At 47.5% G+C, this 19,286-nt stretch overlaps 3 protein-coding genes across 6 annotated transcripts in view; 1 reads left to right on the top strand and 2 right to left on the bottom strand.

The window, feature by feature from the left end:
• Position 1: 1 nt before the first annotated feature.
• Positions 2 to 5,555, bottom strand: MOB1A (MOB kinase activator 1A). Of its 2 annotated transcripts, none has more exons than XM_068662489.1 (6): positions 5,408 to 5,555; positions 3,942 to 4,108; positions 3,008 to 3,101; positions 1,713 to 1,846; positions 1,424 to 1,587; positions 2 to 827 (listed from the first exon to the last, which is right to left on the bottom strand). In XM_068662489.1, exons 1-6 carry the CDS (start codon positions 5,419 to 5,421, stop codon positions 750 to 752), a joined length of 651 nt encoding a protein of 216 aa, XP_068518590.1. In that variant the 5' UTR covers positions 5,422 to 5,555; the 3' UTR covers positions 2 to 749. The 2 variants fall into 2 exon arrangements, with proteins under 2 accessions (XP_068518590.1, XP_068518588.1); XM_068662487.1 differs by lacking the exon at positions 5,408 to 5,555 and adding an exon at positions 4,523 to 5,122.
• On the top strand, positions 5,502 to 12,969 carry MTHFD2 (methylenetetrahydrofolate dehydrogenase (NADP+ dependent) 2, methenyltetrahydrofolate cyclohydrolase). The gene is made up of 8 exons (XM_068662482.1): positions 5,502 to 5,659; positions 7,388 to 7,572; positions 8,448 to 8,570; positions 9,196 to 9,348; positions 9,428 to 9,535; positions 9,918 to 10,010; positions 11,018 to 11,143; positions 11,969 to 12,969. Exons 1-8 carry the CDS (start codon positions 5,571 to 5,573, stop codon positions 12,106 to 12,108), a joined length of 1,017 nt encoding a protein of 338 aa, XP_068518583.1. The 5' UTR covers positions 5,502 to 5,570; the 3' UTR covers positions 12,109 to 12,969.
• A 2,744-nt stretch (positions 12,970 to 15,713) lies between these two features.
• Positions 15,714 to 19,286, bottom strand: part of SLC4A5 (solute carrier family 4 member 5) — a 29,460-nt gene continuing 25,887 nt past the window's right edge. For all 3 annotated transcript variants that reach the window (XM_068662479.1, XM_068662480.1, XM_068662481.1), the window contains exons 22-26: positions 19,086 to 19,154; positions 18,687 to 18,860; positions 18,318 to 18,479; positions 16,773 to 16,840; positions 15,714 to 15,941 (exon numbers count right to left, since the gene is read on the bottom strand). In XM_068662479.1, coding sequence (XP_068518580.1) covers positions 15,776 to 15,941; positions 16,773 to 16,840; positions 18,318 to 18,479; positions 18,687 to 18,860; positions 19,086 to 19,154 — 639 coding nt within the window. In that variant the 3' untranslated portion in view covers positions 15,714 to 15,775. The remainder of the gene's footprint in view (positions 15,942 to 16,772; positions 16,841 to 18,317; positions 18,480 to 18,686; positions 18,861 to 19,085; positions 19,155 to 19,286) is intronic.

Raw genomic sequence — 19,286 nt, 5'->3', positions numbered from 1 at the left:
ATTAAAAAAGAGAGCAGGAAGAAGAAACTTTATTGCCTTGCCACACATGGTCCCTGCCATTCCCTCTGTGTTGTGTTCCCTCCCCTCTCCCCCCTCCCCCCCCCCCCCCAGCTGGGGACAAAAAAGCTGCTCTGCACACCAAGGGGAGAGGCTCCCCTTGACAGGCACTTTTTTCCTCCTCCCCCCAATGCTGCCATGGGCGGAGCTTAAGGCTCTTGGCCAAAGTGCATCTAAATCCAAAAAAAGCACTTCCAAAAATAAGGTGTGCCACTGCTGCTCTTTCCCAAGGGAAGCATGTGCTGGTTATAGCGCCCAGGCTGGCTGCTTGTAGGCCAGGTTCTGTATCCATGGGATCCAGAGTGAAATTGCTCCAGCACTGAAAACAGCAGTGTGGCACTTTGGAACTTCACCCATGCCTGTGGGAAACAAAGCAACCTGCTACAAGCTCTGTGTCAGCCCCAGACTGCAATTCTTGCCAGACTTGAGTACATAGCTTAGAAAAAAACATACGAAGCAGCACTAGTCACCACAGCTCAGCCACCAGTTATAAAGCAATGCAGGCTGCCACTGTGCAGTACAAGCACTGTTTTGCCAAAGGCCTGCAAGACTGAGGTGAGGCGATGCCAGCCAGCACATCATCCAGCTTCTTGAGGCTTGCACTGGTGAAGGGGAAAGGGAGAACGGCTGGTGTACAAAGCAGAAAGGAACAGCCACAACCAGAAACTGAATGGGGTCCTCCTGGGGAAAGTTTATCTGTCTTTGGAGCCTAGCTTCTCAATCAGTTCCTGCAGTGGAGCCAACTCCCGCCTGTCGATCAAGTTAAATTCCTGGCAAGAAAAAGCATCACAAGAACTAAACACACTGCTGAAAAAGCCACTAGAAAACACAAGGCTCCGGGTGCAGCCAGCACACATGCACTGGGAACCAGCTGCATAAATGCGTGCTGGCATAAATTCCCATGCAGACGTTACTGCAGCCATCTCTCCCATTTCTCTGCAGAGATTCAAGTGTTTTGGGCAAACCATGTTGCACTGTTGAGGCTGCTCAGCACAATGAGTCACCCACAGTTACAGGCTGTTAAATAATGGGCAACGTGAATAAGGTACTGTTGCTACCTCAGAGTCGGTTACTGAGCTACAAAACCCCAAGTTCTCTTTGAAGTCCGGACCCTTTGTGAGCTTAAAATTAGAGAGGGAAATCGAAGCCTTTATAGCCATCTTGCACAAAAATCAAAACAAGCCCCAGATGACACTGCTGTATGGTTCACATGGTAAAGAGGGTGAGAGCTGAGCTGTGTTCCATCACAATGCTGTTGTAGACCTTCAAAGAGCAAGTAGGGTCTTAAAATCCAACTCCCTTTAAAAGCAAATCAGGAAACAAGAAACCCTGGTGGAGGCACATGACCAATTGTTCTGCAACTTACCTGCACAAAGAAGATAAAGTGCTTGAAAGAGGTGTTGAGGTGGGCCTCCTCCTGCAGCCGCATGACAGAATCAAAGTGCTGGTGGTAAATGTGGGCGTACACGCGGAATAGCCGTTTCAGGATGGTCTTGGCCACTGACATGAAGTTCTTGGGAAAAGGGACGCCTGAAAACCACCAATATGCGGGGATAAGTTTCAGTTTGTTAAGAAGTAAAAAAGAGATCTTCCGGTGGCACTGTGGTTCAGTCCTATATACAAGGCACGTTGCATCATGCAACAGTTGCAATTACCAATCTTTGAAGGGAAGAGGGTTTCGTCATCCAGCTGGTCCTGAACCCATGTCATCAAGTAATCAATGTACTTTGGAGCTGAGCACTTAATTGGCTTCTTTATGTTGGTGCCGTCTGCCCAATGGTACTCATATCTGTTGGGAGACCGAAAAAAAAATAATCTTTGCTATATGAGTAAAAGAAATACATTTTCATTGCGTTGTGGCTACTCTGGCAACAAGGCACTGCAGCTTCCTCCTTATCTTGGTAAGGTGTGCTCTGCAAAAGAAGCACTCTGCAGCAACCCTCACAAGTGATGTTCAACTGTGTATCAACCTCTTTCAACATCAGCATTCCTTTAAATGGGGCATGTGATGGGGCCAAACCCCAGTGCTCAAGTTACTACATATAGAATCATATAGTTTTCAGACATAAACGGAGAATTCAGCACTCCCTCGGGGTGATGCACACCAACACATGAGACAGCCAAGACCCCATCCTGAGGCCGTATGTCAGCCAAAAGCTTTTAAAAGCCACCATCTCAAAGTGATACATGCTTATAAATCCACAGCTCCTCAGAACAGGGGCACATTTCTATCAGAACACTATGTAGCACGGAACTCTCCCTTCTCAGAGATCTTCTGCAAAATTGTACAGTAGGGAAAAGAAAACATGTTTCAATTGTCATGTCTCAACCACCAACAAGTGAAAATGAACACTGCACTTTAAACAGGAAGTCGTTACAGGAAATATCCCCAAATATAGAAACAGGAACTTATGATCTAGATAATTCTGGTTAGAAAAGCAGGGCAGGACTTTACACAGCACCCTACAAATACTGCTCAACAGCCAGACTCCATGCTGCTGTCCCAAATAACAAGCCTCAACCAACCTTACCAACATGATACGCTGTTGTTGCATCAACTCAAAGTACTTAAGTTCAGAACCATCATATATACTCTTCTTCAACCTTTCAATCACTTTCACTCAGAAAAAAACAAGCAATGACCTCTTGGAGCACTTGCTCTGAGACAACAGATTGAGAGATGACTTGAACAGAAAGCTCTGCCACTTCAAAGTTACATCTCTTATTTTCCTTAAAATAAATCTGCTACTGATACCATGTGGCTTCCCTAATGGACCACATCGCTTCGCATGCAGGTGAGTGACTCTACAGGAGCATGATGCTGTGCCCCAACACCATGCAGACACATCTGATTCCCTTTTTTAGTTTTTCGACACACTTGAGTGACCTGAACATCCATCCACTTCCCCAACACATAAATTGCAGCTGTAGACTGCCATAAACTTCTTACCTTGGTCCAGCAGACATGACCGGACAGCTGGCCTCTGTGCAAAACTCTGTGATGGTCCCATAGAGCATATTGATTTGGTTGAAGAAATCCACCGCTGGAAATGAAAAAGTATCAATTTTACCCAAAATGCAAACAAAGCAGACTGCAGCACCAATTTGCTTCCATTCAGCTGACATTGCCTCTGAGGATCACCATCACAGGGGTGAACATACTGCAAAGCTCTCCACAAAAGCAAACACACCATTATGTGGCTGACTTCAAGACCCTTTGACCATCTAGGAACATGAATCTCTCAGTCAGCTTTGATCTTTTTTTTTTTTTTAATCTATTTTTTTTTTTTAATTTCTGGCTACTGCCCCTAACTTATTTGTATGGCATTAAGCTGTACATAACCTCCTAACTTCCTGTAACTTTGAAATAACTGCTTTAGTTCCCAGCCACCTTTTTAAGAAAGAAAATACAACTCCTAAGTTACCAACACAAACCTGGAGAATATGGTTAAAGAACACAGTTCCATTTTTCACCCAAGCTGTTTACTGTCAGTTTTTGCAGCTAACAGCACTAACTACTGGTTTTATAATTCCAAGATTAAGGCTTACTCCTAATTCTAAAAATAACCTTTCACAAACCTAATCATCTTTACAAGTTGGAACTTGAAGAAAATGCACCCCAAAAACACAATAGTATGTATTTGTTTCTTGATTTTTGCTTGCTTCCAGAGCACAAAACCCCTTTGACACTCAACTTACTTTCCTTTTATCCCTACCTAGTTAAACAGAATCTAGCCAGGATGTGAACTTCATCTGTGTTTATTATTATTATTATTATTAATTTTGTTTGTTTGTTTGTTTTCTCTTAAGGATGAAACCCAGACATTTGTATTCCTCCCACTTCACCTCCACACATGGATGGATTGCTTTTTCATAGGACTTACTGTTAACTGCGATCCACTCATTAAGGTCCTCTCCCTCTGGCAGCATAACTGCTTGCCTAAGGTTACCACTCCCCAGGGTGGCTTCTGCATGTTTCAAGAGTTCATACTGATGGGAGCCTTCAGGAATATTCTTCTTGGGTTTGAATGTTTTCGAAGATCGACTCCCACTGACAAAAGAGAAACATTTCTAGTTAATCTGTCAGCTGCAATCCCTCCTAAGAAATATTTCCCTCCTGATACAGCTGACTTACTCCTTGCCATTTGGCACTTTTAGCTGTGGTAACACCAGCTGTTTACCCCTCCCATCCCCCTACCAGGGTGAACATATCATATGCTCAGGCCAAAGTGTTTCCAACAGCCGTGTGCACACTTCCCTTTTTACATGTAATAAACATTTGGTGCAAAGGCCTAAAAACTGATCAGCAACAGTTGCATTCAGAGTGACCCAGGAACCAGGAAACAAAACCACCAGCTGGCTGGGTCAAGTTTGACACAGCAAAGACAAGACACTCAGACACACCGTAGAAACAATCTGCTCAAAATACCAATTTAACAGACTCCAGCCCTAAAACACAAATTACCGTAGCAGTTGCAATTGTCTCTTGTGTTCTGCAACACCTGTGCCACGGCACAACTCCATGCCCCTACAACAGTGCCAAAGCTGCTCTCTGCAGGGTGCTCAGAGGGACACAGGTCATTGAACTGAGTACTGGCTTTAGACCCATGCTCAAAAGCTGATACTGCCAAGAGCGGAAGGAATTTCTATGCCTCCAAACCACAAAATGTTAACTTTCAGACCGAGCAGAGCCCACAGTGTCCTGTTCTCAGCCTTTGCCAACTCTGCTTCTGACTTAGGGTGGTGCAAGCCGAAGCCTCAAGGAGGGTCCATACGCTTCATCGCTGGGCTGCTGCCTCCCCTCGTTGTACACAACCAGCCGTGCCCCCTTCACCCCAGCTTCCTGGTTCAGCATTACTGCACGGCCTGATGGCTTTGCACACTGCTTACGTGCAGCGTTCTGGGCGGAAATAAAAGCCCCTTCAACCCAGCTCATTCTTCAGCCGAGCCACTGCCTCCTGTCACACCACAGGCAGACAACACAGCCCCAGCACCTTGCTGACCACAGGCACAGTCCCGAAACACAGACCCAGCACACTGCCGACCCCAGAAAGAAGGCGCCCGGCCCCTCCCCACGCCACAAAACGACCCCGATCCCTCCGTCACGCCCACCGGGCTCCCAAAGCTAAAACCCTTTGGGAGCACTCACACCACCCCCCTGCAGCCGGTAACCGACACCTCACACGCACCGAACAGAGCCGCGAGTCCGACCGCCGCCTGCCCCGAGGCTTCCCCCGCCCGCCGCTGCGCTCCCCCAGCCCCTCACCAGGCCCCCGCCGCCAGCTCCCCGCCTCCCCTCCCCGCCCGCCCCGCGCCCCCTCCCCGCAGCCCCCCGCGGCCCGGCCCTCACAAGAGGAAGCTCATGGCGAGCGGCCCGAGGGGAAGCGGCGCCGCTCCCGCCGCAGCCCTGCCCCGCAGCTCTCGCGAGACCCAGCCCCGAGCGGGGGCGGGCCCTCGGCGCGCTATAAGGGGGCGGGCGGGGCGGGCGGGGGCGCCTCTCCTCAGGTGCCGCCATGGCCCCCGCGCTGTGCCCGCTCCGCGCCCTCGGCCGGGTCGCGCTGCGGCCCCCCTGCGGCCGCCACCTGCACCTCAGCGCGCACAGGTAGGGCCCGGCCGCGGGGTCGGCGCTGCCGGCGACGAGGGAGGCGTGAGGCGGGTCCCCAGCGGCCGCGCCGGGCGCTGCAGGCTGATGAAATCCCGCTGCCGCCTTGCGTGGCGGGGCTGCGGCAGCGGGTGTGCCCCGGGGGGGCTCGGCTGGGGGTGCCCGCTGTTAGTGTGAGGTGCGGAGCGGTCAGCGTGCCGAGGGAGCCCCGTGCTTGAACGGGTCGGAGCCTAGGAAAGGAGGGAGCGCCGCACGCCGCCCCAGCTTGGCGCTGGGGTGTGAGGCTCTCCCGTGCCCCTGCTCTGCGTTGCTCTGGGCCTGGAGCAGCTCCGGTGGGGGCTCCCCTTTGCTGCAACCGTGTCTGGAGCACGGAGACCCCTCACGAAGCAGTGCTGGGCTCGTGGGACTCGGGGAGGAGGAGGAGGAGGAGGTCTGTGCGTCAGGTAGCGGGGGCTGCTCAGTTCTGGGGAGGAGGAATGCAGCAGCACGCCTTGTGCCTGTTGGGCTGTGGGAGGGGAACGCTCTCAGGCTGCCTTCTGAGGGACGGTTGTCTCCTGGGTTTCCTTGGCAAGTTGGTGGTGGTGCATCTTGCTTGCTGATTGCCTCAGAAATGGGCAGGTCCTGGCTGTGGGCGATGCCTGCGGAGTGATGCTGGGGAGCAGCTCCCCCTGCTCTGTGTGAGGGGCCTGACAGAGGAGCAGAGTGCTTGGGTAAATACTTGGGTAAGCGAGTGAAGAACTCGTCGTGAGGCCTTGCAGGAAGGCACTGCAGTGAAGTCTAAAAGCGAATCTTGGGTGGGTCAGTGCCTCACAGAGGGACTAGTGAGTGAGAGTTGCATTCTAATGTGAGTGATAGCCATAACCTGAAGTAAAAAACAAATGTGAGCAGTGTGCACAGGCTGTGCTGATTGGGGCTGGCAGCTGTGGCCTCATTAGTTGTAATCTGTGCCAGCCTTTCTATATGCTGCAGGGTATCCAGTTGCCTGGAATGCATTTGACAGAGACTCTATATTCTTCCTACAAATTTAGACCAGAGAAGTATGTGAGGACCTGTTCTGACATGGTTCAAGTGGACAGCTATCCCCTCAACTCCAGATAAGCACTGTAGTCTTTTGAAGGGGCTGGAATTGAGTACCCAACCCAGTTCTCATGATCTAAAGAGTTGACTGGAGTGGTGGCAGCAATTAGTTGAGCAGGTTAGGGCATGTGCCAGGTGTATGCGAGGTGGAATGGTGGTATTCCTGAGAAATCTATGGGTGACCGGGCTCTCTAAGAACTGCACTTGGTGCAGCAGTATGACACCCTTCTTTGCTTGTGTCAGACATGCCAGAATTGCTTGGTAACTTCTGTAGTGGAAATCCCACTTAAGTGGAATGAGTTCTGCCTCCTCATGTAAGTCATTTGTAGTGAAACTCATGCTTTTGAAAGGGAAGGGTGACTGACTTTTGAAAAGTGGAGGCTAATCATATAGCTCATGCTTCAAGCTAAAATACGAACGATACATGTGTACCCCCAGTCTTGCAGAGAAGCAGAGTGTATAGTTTCTTAGGCTTCACAAAAAAAACCCCTCTGTCCCTCCAGTAGTTTTGATTTTTAAGTTTCCAGCTCTACTGCCCAAAGCTGTCCTGCTTTGTGGTTAGCACCTGTTTCTTGTGCTAGTGTTGCACAAAGGTTGGATTTGATGTTCCTAACAATGCTGACTGCTTTGGTAACACTTTTTCCACTGCAGAGATGATGCAGTTGTGATTTCTGGAAGGAAGCTGGCCCGACAGATCAGACAGGAAGCCCGTCATGAGGTTGAACAGTGGGTAGCAGCTGGAAACAAGAGACCTCACCTCAGTGTTGTTCTAGTCGGTGAAAATCCTGCAAGTCACTCCTATGTATTGAACAAAACCAAAGCAGCTGCTGATGTTGGTAAGTCTTGCGCTCTGCTCTGAAACTGGAGCAAAGTAACTTCTTCCTGTTTCATTGGCTGAGGGGAGTCCTCTATGCTGGAAACTGTGGAAGCTCTTAGGATGCATCCACGTGGCTGCTTTTCACCTCAGCTGCATCGCTGTCTAGGCTTATGGCAAAACTTTGGCTGCATTCATAGTAGTGCTGAGATGTAGTTAATAGGCATAGTTTGAATGTATTATGCCACTTGAATCCTCTAGGTCAACATCAAGCTATACAGTTTGGATTTGCAATCTTTGCAGGCCTGTGTAAAACACTGGCAAGGCTTTGATTTGCCTTTTTAAATTAACTATCCAAGCTGCAATCACATTGAGCAGAGTCTTGCAAGCCAAGGTCCAATTTAGTGTTCAGCCAAAGATTTCCTGAGTGTACTTCTGGAGAAGTGTGCTGAAGGGGGTCCAGGGCACACAGTGGTGTAATTTCTTACTGAGTTCTGTGCTGCTGAAGCCTTATTTAGAACTGACATTTTAGGCCAACATCCCCTTCTTACTGTGGTGAAGAGGGTCTGCAGGAGGTGCAGTTGCATGACACCATAACACATTTGCATTTAGTTTCTCCAAGCCCTCCATGCACTTTTGGAAGGCCTCTGGTTTCAGCAGGCTTTCCCAGGAATGACTACACAGACTAATGGTCCTTAATCATAACTTGCAAGACTTGTGTAGATCTACAACCTGGAAGGTGTTCATTGTTGTATGAAGCATGAAATCCTTGGTGTATCCATATTGGGTTTTGTGCAGAAATGAAACTAGACAGTTTAAATCAGCGTGGATTAGGAAAATTGCTTCACACTTGTATATATGCTGCTGTCTAATACGGCACTCTCAATGACTGCACAGGAATCAGCAGTGAGACGATTCTCAAGCCAGCCTCAATTACTGAGGAAGAACTACTGGATTTGATTGGTAAACTAAATAATGATGCCAATGTGGATGGCCTGTTAGTGCAGCTTCCTTTACCTGGTGAGTAGCTGGATATCAATCTGTTTCATTTTTATATAAAGATTTCTAAGAGTTTGTGCCATAAGGAGGTATAGCTCAGGAGTTCTTTTGTCACATGAAATGTGGCACACTGATGTAGCTTAAAGAAATTGATCTTACTACTTCATCATACTGCTGCCTATATGAGTTGAGTTGATGGGGGTCATGAAAATCTATTCTTGTGTGAGGAGTATCAGCTTTCTAAGCCGGGAGCTTAAATTTGGTTGTGACACTGAGGCAGTCTAAAAATACACTCTGCATTAGCGACACTGTAGTTCCCAAGTGGTTCCAGTCCCCTTCTGCTGGGAGTTCTTAGCCTTGAGCTCACTGGAGGCTTTGAATAAATTCAAGCTTACAAACTTTCATAGAATCATAGAATATCCTGAGTTGGAAGGGACCCTTAAGGATCATCAAGTCCAACTCTTGACACCACACAGGTCTACCCAAAAGTTCAGACCATGTGACTAAGTGCACAGTCCAATCTCTTCTTAAATTCAGAACTTTGAAGGGGTTGAGGGGCTAGTACAGTGAGCCTGGCTTCTGGTTGACTGCAAAATGAATTATTTTTTTGTCTGATCCCTAGTGCTAAAGCTTTTATCTTTTCCAGAACACATTGATGAGCGAAAGATTTGCAATGCTGTGGCTCCAGACAAAGATGTTGATGGCTTTCATGTAATAAATGTGGGGCGCATGTGCCTTGACCAGTATTCCATGCTGCCAGCTACCCCATGGGGTGTGTGGGAGATCATTAAGAGAACTGGTAAGCTGTTGCAGTATTTGGCTGCTGTATGGCACAACTCCAGCTTGTATTTGTCTTAAGACTCTCATGTCTACTGCAGGCATTCCGACGCTGGGGAAGAATGTGGTGGTAGCTGGCCGGTCAAAGAATGTGGGAATGCCCATAGCCATGTTGCTGCATACAGATGGCAGGCATGAGCGCCCAGGAGGTAGGAGCTTGCTGGTCTTGGAGCCTGTGCACCAGGCAGTTGTGGGAAGAAGCCCTTTGCCTATGCCACAGTCTTTGTTAGGCTTTTAAACAGGTCCTAGGCCTGTCTCAGGGACTATGATATCATGTGGGCTGTGGTTGAGGCTGGAGAGTTAACTCTGCACATAGGCAGTCTTGTAATGCTTCAGAGCCTTCTTCAGTTAGTCCTTGTCCTCTTCCATACAAGACCTCTCCCTCTGCCTTTGTAGGCTACTCCCAGTGGTTTGTCCTCAGGCTTCTGTATTCTTGCTACCTTCACAGGTGTCCTCAAAGGTGAAGAGTTAGAAGTTTGACAGGTTTAGGTACACTTATGGGTAAAAGGCTTCACGTAACCCCTTTTGCAGGTGATGCCACAGTAACAATATCACACCGCTACACTCCAAAGGAGCAGCTGAAGCAACACACGATCCGTGCTGACATTGTGGTAGCAGCAGCAGGTAAGACTGAACTCTCAGTACAGGTGAGATGCACAGAAGATGCTGCACTGCAGCTTGTGTGATGTTTCTAATGGGAATCTTTTCTTGCTGGAGACAGTTCTGTTGGTATATATTCCAGGGCCTCCCTATCTGAGGCATCTCTGGCAGCACAAGGATAATTTGGTATTCTTATGGCTGCTGGCAGTTGCTGTAGGCAAGGGCTGGCTGTTTGAGCCAGCCAGTGTATCCTGTGATTAAGCCTAGGAGAGTCTAGCAGAGCTGTTTGTGGCCCTTTGAAATGCAAAATGACATCTGTCAGGAGGGCTTTGTGTGCCAGCAAGCACTTGATCAGACCTAAAGAACAGCTACAAGTAGATGTACTCCAGGTTGGAAGTGGGGTCTTGAGCTATCCCCTTGGCATGGGGGGTAGCTCATCAACAGAAAAGTTGACTTGGGTGTTGATGCTTGGCAGCTGAAGCTTGCTGTAAGCTTGTGGGAAAGGAGAGAAATGTGAGTTAGAAATTGGGTACGAAGAGAGATAAAGTACTGGAAGGATTTGAACTGATGTTTGAAGGTAGTGTTGCATAAAAGCAGAAACGCTGCTGGCAGAAAAGAAGGCATGTTCATAGTCAAAAAGGTGGTCAGTAAACCAGAGAAAAGATCACATGAAACAGTTAAGTTTTAAGTGGAAGGTAGGATGAGTTCCTCAGCTGATGCAGTATGTGGTAGAACCAGACAAACACCCCACATTGAAAGGGGTGTTCCAAATTCTTTGCCAGACTTCTTTCTTGGGGATGGATTCTAGTCCTTTATACTGAGACTATAAGTGAACAAATCCTTGATTTCTGGGTGAGATGAACCTCTCAAGGAGTGGCACTGGATTTTGCAACTGTGGCTAGATTTGTATTTGTGAGGCAAGAAGGCCTGGGTGGGTCAAAACCTACAGGGCTGGGCGGTGTGAAGGTGGAGTTGAGGAGGAATGGGACTGTTTAGCACCACTATAAGCATGTGGTTCTGTTCTCTTACAGGCATTCCCAACCTGATCACAGCTGATATGATCAAAGAAGGAGCTGCAGTTATTGATGTGGGGATAACTAGAGTGCAGGACCCCATCACTGCCAAACCAAGGCTGGTTGGGGATGTGGATTTTGAAGGTATAAAAGACTATGGCATCTCATACTTTGAGCATTAAACTCATGCTTAAACTCATCATTAAACTTCTTAGCATGCTGAGAAGGGGTGAGAAAGTCCTGGTTCATGTAGTGGGGCAAATGCTGACCCATCCTAAAGCTCTCTTGCTTGTGCATTCAGTGTACAAGGGAAGAACTTTCCTGTAATATGGTATGGAAACACTGTATATTGCAATGCAGAAGAGATTCATCCTGGACAGTTGGTCTCCTTTGTCTCTACTGAAATTTATAGCCCATGTTCCTGCTTTTAAATTTTACCTTATGAAAACACATGGAACTTAACTTTTGGCTTGCTATTTACTGGCCTTGCTCACCACTTAGTTGCAACAGTGCCCAGGCAGGCTGTTCTGATGAGCTCCACATCTCCATATACCTTGCAAAAGGCACTTGAAAGTCCTTTTGGAAGAGAGGGCAAATACTCAGACTATTACTTTATAGGAGAGCTTTGCAAGAGCATGCATCAGGCCCATCCATATCTGGTTTCAGATTTGATTTGTTGCATAAACCTAGCTATTAGATCTTCCTTTTTTTCCCCAGCCTGGGCTATGAAGGTAAGCTTGCTTAATAGTGGAGATGGTCAGGCTATGGTATGCTCTGTGTTGCCTTGGGTAATGAGGAGGAGAGGGGAGGGATGGGATAATTAACTTGAGACTAATAGTCCTTAGCTGGCAGTCTTGGAGGAACTTCAACAATATTAGATTGATTACAGCTTCATACTAGTCAGCCAGCTTGGTAAGTCTTACTGCTCTTGACTTTTATGCTAAACTATAACTCCTCCCCATTCTGCAGGGGTGAAGAAGAAAGCTAGTTACATCACTCCAGTCCCTGGAGGAGTTGGGCCCATGACAGTTGCCATGCTGATGAAGAACACCATCATTGCTGCCAAGAAGCTGTTGAAACCCAAAGCACTGGAAGCCTTAACTGTTTAACATAAGACTGTTTTTAGCACTGAAAACAACATTCCAAAATGACTCCCAGACAGGCCGATAGAAAATGCAATATTTTTATTTATTGTACAGAAGTGGTATTTCCTATTTTGAGGTCATAGATATTTATTTGAAGCTGAAGCATATGTGCATTAGTTATACTAAGGCACAAGCATCTACACTCCTGCCCTATTCATTCAGCATATAACTTCTAGCAGAGCTGCTTTTTAAGCTAACACTCTTCTTAGAAGTCAGCCCTGCAGCTTACACTGTTCTTGCAGGGACAGAGCAGCAGTTGGGATGCTGGGTGTGCAGTTCTCCAGGGAGCTTGGTGCAATCCTGGAGGAAGTGGAGTGTGCGGCTTCACAGTGCAGAAGTAATGACTTCTGTGTGTTACTACAAATGCCCAGACTGCTTGCCTTTGACCTGCTTTGAAGTATTTTACTCAATGCTAGATGCTTAGTTTGAGTTGAGCTCTTCTGTAGAACCGTCTACTTGAAAAAGCCACATCTGTTCTCAGCTTGGCTGGGGCCATAGACAGTGGTAGATCTGTTGTAATGTTTTTAGTGTGCAGCTAAGCTTTTTTTTTTTTTTTTTCTATTTGGATGGTGACTTTTAAAAACCCTTTTTCTCTAACCAAAGAAAAACAGTGGGGTGTAGGGGGTTGGGGTGGAGTGCTTTTGGTGACTGTACTGGGCCCACAGTAAACTTCCTGGACTATAGTGTGAAAGGATTCCAGTGCTTGGTGAATAATCCAGGATAACTCTGAATAAAGTACAGAAGGAGGGAACCCCACTTGTTTCCTAGAATTACTTCTAAGCAAGTTTTGTACTTCTCTGACAAATTAAAACACTTGTACAGTGAGCTTCTCTTGTTCCTTCAGAGCTGGGCTGGGTCTGGGATTTTCTCTGTGTTTGACCAAGGCATAAGTGCTACATCCATAATTAATTTTGTTCGTGCCTGAACAAAACCTGTTCAGCTTTTAGATTCTAGTTGTGAACAAATCCATCAGCTGTTGCTGATGTTTATTGTAACAGTGTAAACATACAGTCCTCTGCTTTTTGCTTGCAAGCTCTGATTATCTAATATTAACCTTTGGAAAAACTTGAGTGTAGTATTGTTCTGGGGTGGTGAGGTGGGTCTAGACTTCTTCCTCTTCAGCATCTGGCCACATACCCTTGGTAAGACTGATTCTATCTTTCTGGGTGCTGGGAAACTTTTTTTCTGAAGCTGAAGGTCTGTTGCCATGCTAGAGCCACCTGTTGAGTCACTGCAAGCCATGCATTTTTCCCATTCCCCTCCAGTGAAGAGCAGTGACTGTTTATAACAATGCTAAACAAGGAACACCTGGAGAGGGAAGGTTCAGTGACTGAGATTGCATGAGGAACACACTAAGAGCAGAGACTAATTTAAATGAGATTTATTGGATTGTATCACTGATAAATACAAAATGGCTAAAGTAGTGCTGTAATGGGGATGGCAAATCTGTGACAATCCAGTATTTCCATATGCAAAACAAAAAATATAAACCATTTGTAAGACCTACGAGAAGGACAAATTTAGTTGGAACAAGCAGTGTTGTAGAGGGATCTGTGCTTAGGCTTCAGCTGTGCTCTATGAAACAAAAGCCTATGAAGGCTTTGTGGACTCTGGTAGGGGTGCTGTGTAGTAGGTGCTGATATACTGATTAAAGCAAACTTACTATCTGTGGAGTGATTGCAGTCACAGGCCTATCTGTACCATGCTTTAGCTACCACATGGGAGACTGGTATAAAACACTAAAAAGTACACACAATGCATCCAAGCTGAAATAGTTCTTAGTGTTATCATCAAGCTAAGTGGCACTTGCTTAAGTGGTCACTGGAGTAATACTGTTTTATTAACCTCATCATGGTTCCTCATAAGATATACTTGAACCAGAAAAATACTATAAACAGAAAACTGCATTTATGTCTTTGTTTGAAGTGACTATTTACAAAGAACTGGGCCCTGTCCCATGCAAAGGTTCAGATCAGTTGCAATATTGAACCAGTGTCCCAGAAGCCCCTCTGTGGCTGGCCTTAGCACAGAATTCATATAAATAGTTGGTAGGCTGTTCCTGCTTGGGAGATGAGGGGGAGCTTTGTACTACCTTAAAACCACAAGAAACATCCATCTAGCAGAGAGAAAGTTGACAAACAAGACTAGTTTTTCTAAACCATAGGCTGCAGGCATGCTGGGAAGGAAAGCCATTTGAAAGCCTCATTGATGCCCCAGCACTGCTGGAAGAAAGTGAGAGCTGGGCAAGCTGAACGGCCTGCTGCCAGAGGTGGCTCCTGACCTGCTCTCTGGTGGGGAAGCAAGTGCAAAGTGTGTGGGGATATGGGGTGAGGGACGTACTTGCTCTCCCATCACTGCTTCAAGCTGTTAAACCACCTGGGTATAATTACAATTGAGGAGCTCAAGGAGGTGCAAAGTCCCTTGTGCAGGGGCTGGATGGGCTCCTTCAGTGTGCCCGTGGCAAAAGCAAGGTGAAATAATACTCCAGCTCATCAGGCTTCTGCGTGGATGCAGCTATTACTCCAGCCCTGTTATCAGCCTAGGTTTCCGGACAGCACCGGGGATCCTAGATGGGTTCTGTGAAAACTGTGCTTTGCTAGGGCTGTTGGTGTGTGGGTGGGTAAGGCAATGCTTGCCTAACGGCTCTGCTGCAGAAACCGCTCGATTCCCTGCGGAAACCATTTCCAGTTCTCTGCAGAAACCATGACCCGCTGCCTGCAGCAGCAGTGCCTGACAGCCAGCAGAAATCATGCCCTGTTCCCTGCTCTGCTGCTGCTCTCAGGCACTCGCAGCCTGCCTGTTGTTACCTGCAAGAAGCAATGGCCTTTGGCCTCAAGATCTCCTGCTCCAGAGCCTTTGCTCCTCCTGCCAGTGCCTGGGGCACTGCCACTTTGCAACCCTTGCTAGCCTGCAATGCATCCTCCTAACCTACTTACATGTCTATGCTGGGGCAAGCACAGCTGAGTCCCCCTGGGGCAGGAGAATCCCACCTGCTGAAGCAGAGAGACCCTGATTGGGTTGCTGGGAAGCTGCAGCATGGCTGTGCTGCAAGAGGGGACTCCCGCTGCAAGGGGTCAGACTGCTTTTGTTTCCATCCTGCAAACTCAAAGCCTGAGGCTCCTCATGGGAAATGCACTGCCCCCTTTGCCAAGCCAGATTCTGCAGGAGTCACGCTGTGATTTCAGGGCAGGGGCAGCTGGGATGCATACTCCCACTTCTCAGGCGGGCAAACCTCCTCCCTACCCCAAAATCCCCCTTGAAAGGTTTACCCCAGCACAGTCCCCTGCTCCATAGGCCATGCATGCAGCCAGCTGTTCCCTGACATCCATGGCCCTGACTGCCTTTGACTTCTCCATTCCAGCAGCAGTTCTAGGGCAAGTGGAGGCCAAATATGCCAACTCCGCATTTCTAGCCCCAGCAGTGGGGGTTATTCTGCCACCAGCACATTCTGCTACCAGCAGTGATGCATTCACCCAGCAGAAAGGGAGGAAATTCAAGAGCATTACACTAAACGCTACTGGAGCAATGGGCCTCTGGGGCCACCACGTCCTCAGTGTCACATAGAAAAATATGTCCAATTAGCTTTATATATATATATATATATATAAATTAGAAGAAGCACTGCACGGAACTATAGTGTGGTCTCACTGCCCATGTCCCGAGGTGGCTTTTCAGTGTCGGTGTCCTCGTAGTCTGATTCCATCTCTATCTTCACCTGGGGCACAGCACAAATCGGGTTTCGTGAGTAGTTAAATGCAGGAGACGATGGACACGAAATCTTCAGGTGAAGCGTAATACTGCCCAGGAAGAGGGAGACATAGGGAGGTAAGCATTTCGCATGGGTACCTGATTAATGCCCCAGAAAACCCAGCAAAGGGCTCCAGATGCTGCTACTGCCATGAAAAAAAAATCATTAAAAAATTATAGAATCATAGAATATCTCGAGTTGGAAGGGACCCACAAGGACCATGAAGTCCAACTTCTGGTTCCACAGAGGAACACAAAATCCAACCACATTTCTGAGACAGTTGTCCAAACACTTCCTGAACTCTGGCAGGAGTGACCACTTTCCTGCGGAGCCAGTTTCAGTGCCTGACCACCCTCTCAGTGAAGAACTTTCACCTAACACCCAGCCTGAACCTCCCCACTGCAGCTCCATCCTGTTCCCTCGGTTCCTATCACCAGTTACTGATCTTTTGCAATTAGTATGTATAATCTGTAGGTGGAAAATTACACAAATCTTTCAGAACTCATCTGTACATCTCATCCTAAAAATCTCTGCAGCTTTACCCAGTAGCATCTTATTGTCATGCGCCCTCTCACACTAGGTTTGGAACATGTTATCCGGTTCCCCTCCCACCCAACCTGCTTTGAAAAACATGATAGCCATGGCCTGCAAATGAAGGCAGCCAAAATACCATGGGATGCTGTGAAAATATATTCAGCTATTTCAAAAAAAAAACAAAGTTGCACAAAGAAAATGGCAACTAGCTCAAGGTAGTGGCAAAAAAGATTTCCAGTTGGGACCATTGACTGCTAAACCTAGAAATGTTTCACACCAAGGGTATGGGATCTGTAGGGATGGGGTCATGCAAGGGAGTGAGTGGTGGAGTCCATTTGGTGCTTACCTGCGATCCAGATCTGAACCATTTGGGGAAGAATCAGAACGCAAAGCTCCAGGTGGAGGACCTCTTTCCTGGGGGGACATGGAGGTGAAACACTTCCCAGATGAGGAAGGAACCCCACAGAAAGCCACTCCCCCACCCCACCTTGCTACCAGGTCTGGTGGACCTCAGGTGGTAGGAGGGAAAGAAAGCTCCTGTGAAATGCTGATTTGGGGAGTGATCAGAGAAAGAGAGGAACCACCAGATTCTGCAAGCAGCAGCTTGGGGACAGTAAATTAATTAGCACGTTAAAAATTGCTGACATCATGATGCAATCTGGTGCCAAGCTGGAATAAACTCACCCAGATTTACTCTTTTATTTATTTTATTTTATTTTATTTTATTTTATTTTATTTTATTTTATTTTATTTTATTTTATTTTATTTTATTTTATTTTATTTTATTTTATTTTATTTTATTTTATTTTTCCATGGCTGGCCAGCTTTGTGCCAGGTCACTTATGACGCTTTTGGAACGAAGTTGGGCCAAATTGCATGTATCTGCCCTTTTGCAACCTGAATAACGCTGCCACAAGCTCTTTGCCTCTTGCTTTTAGGGGCTCAAAAACCTTCTAAATCTTTTTATTTATTTATTTTATTTTTATATCTCCCTTAGGTTCAGCTCAGGGATGAGACGCAGGAGTCCTGGCTTTTCAGCCACACAGATTTTATTATCACCAAGTGTGCTGAATCCTATAAACCCTGCTTTAAATACAGCTTATAGCCAGCCCTCCCCCTAGTTCCAGCAGGATGAATCCAGGCTGTGTCTGTTTTGTTTATCAGATTAGTGCAATTGGCAGCTGCGCAGACCCCATTGCTGAGAGTTAGGAAGCAACAGTTAGGACGAGAGAGGATCCCTGAGATCTTTACTTACGACTGAGGCAATGGGGACCCCCATTTCGGGGTGCTGGTGGAAGGGGCTCCATGGGGATCTTTATGACTGAGGGAACTGGGAACAGGGGAAGAAAGTGGGTAGAAGCAGTGAAGGTAGAGACGGGCTTGGGCTGCAGCTTGAAGCTGCAGCTCACCGAGGAGCCTGGGCAGGCTCCAAGTCTGCCCAGAGCACCTAAAGGTGTCCAGTCTCTGTGTAAGATTGAGGAAGTGCATAAGGATGAGGAGGCTTTGCTTTCCTCTTCCCAAATCAACCCACAGCACTTCTGCCAGGGAAAGAGCCTGCAGCAGGAGGTTGCACAGGCTAATGAGACTTTGTAACCATACAATGGGTGCCTCTTCTATGGGATCTGTGGCCTTTTCATTAATTTTTATTTTTGCCATGATTTTACAGCTTTCAAGGTGCTTTGAGCATCTCCTAGAGCTGCTGGTCAACCCCATAGCATCACTTAAAGCCCCTAAATCAGCCAGTACTATATGCACAGAGAAATATCCCCAGAAGTCAAAGACATTCTTCCCGAACCTGGAGGTTTGTTCCAGTGGCACCATTCCCCTCCTACGTGGGTCCAGCACCCCAGGGTGTCTGTGCTATTCAGTCCCCCACCCATTCCACACACACCTCCTCGTCACTGCTGCTGTCTCCTTTGTTGCCTTTCTTCTTCTTCTTCTTGTCATCCTCTTTCTTCTTTTCCTTCTCAGGGATGATGTTGTCAATCCAGGCCAGGTCATGTTGGGAGAAGACAAAATCTAGCAGTCGCCTCACCAGGATCAAGGCTAAAATCTAGGAGGGGAGAGATACATGAGTTAGGACCTGTGGAACATCACCATGGGACCAGCCACACTCGCCAAAATTTGCTTAAATCTCAAAATCTTGTTGATGAGGTTGCAATAATGGGACTGCATGTGGAAATCCAGAAAGTTGTGTGTTTCTTTGGTCAATAAAACATAAGTGAAAGCAGCCTGGAGGATGCTTTGTGCAGAGCCTTACCATGACAGGGAAGATGATTGCAGCCACGGTGGATTTGAGGATCCAGAGCACAGCCAGGCAGACAATCTGCACCAGAGTGAAGAGGTGGATGCGGCGTAGTGGCACATGCCGAAGGAAGACATAATCGGGCTGGTGCTTGGCTGGCATGAGGAAGAGCTTGCAGCGGTCCCAAAACTGCGGCAGGATAAAGCCTGCTGTTAGCTATCAGCTGCATTCCCCCCAGTGCAGGCTCCTGGTCACCCAGATAAACCCTCTTTTAGTGCCCAAAATGGGAGTTTGAGGCTTTTTGGTAGTTTATGGAGGGATTTGGACGCATGCAACTTCTGAGGTCAAAAATCCCCATTTCTGCCCAGATGTGAAACCCCTTCATGCCCAGAGAGGAGGAGGAGAAGTGCTTACCTGGATGCCATTCAGTGATGCAACGCCCATGTACAGAAAGACGCCATACAGCACTGGCATGGGGATGTACTAGGGACATGGAAAAAACATGACACTTACAACAGAAAAGGTAGCAGCTTACTGTTGGGGATAGGGACAAATGCTGGGGGCCATACAACGGAAAGAAAACTGACCCAAACATCTGCAGAGCAATGGGGATGT

This window comes from Anas acuta, chromosome 27 (genome assembly GCF_963932015.1).
Source record: "Anas acuta chromosome 27, bAnaAcu1.1, whole genome shotgun sequence".
Lineage (NCBI taxonomy): Eukaryota > Metazoa > Chordata > Aves > Anseriformes > Anatidae > Anas > Anas acuta.
This window is presented reverse-complemented; position numbering and strand designations above follow the sequence as displayed.

Coding starts and splice junctions, on each gene's coding strand:
- MOB1A (XM_068662487.1), bottom strand. CDS start 4,581: ATGGAGTTGTGCCGTGGCACAGGTGTTGCAGAACACAAGAGACAATTG. Junction 1,588..1,712: donor CCTCTTCCCTTCAAAGATTG/GTAATTGCAACT, acceptor GGTGGTTTTCAG/GCGTCCCTTTTCCCAAGAAC. Junction 828..1,423: donor ACTTTATCTTCTTTGTGCAG/GTAAGTTGCAGA, acceptor TTTTCTTGCCAG/GAATTTAACTTGATCGACAG.
- MTHFD2 (XM_068662482.1), top strand. CDS start 5,571: ATGGCCCCCGCGCTGTGCCCGCTCCGCGCCCTCGGCCGGGTCGCGCTG. Junction 9,536..9,917: donor CAGGCATGAGCGCCCAGGAG/GTAGGAGCTTGC, acceptor CCCCTTTTGCAG/GTGATGCCACAGTAACAATA. Junction 11,144..11,968: donor TGGGGATGTGGATTTTGAAG/GTATAAAAGACT, acceptor CCCATTCTGCAG/GGGTGAAGAAGAAAGCTAGT.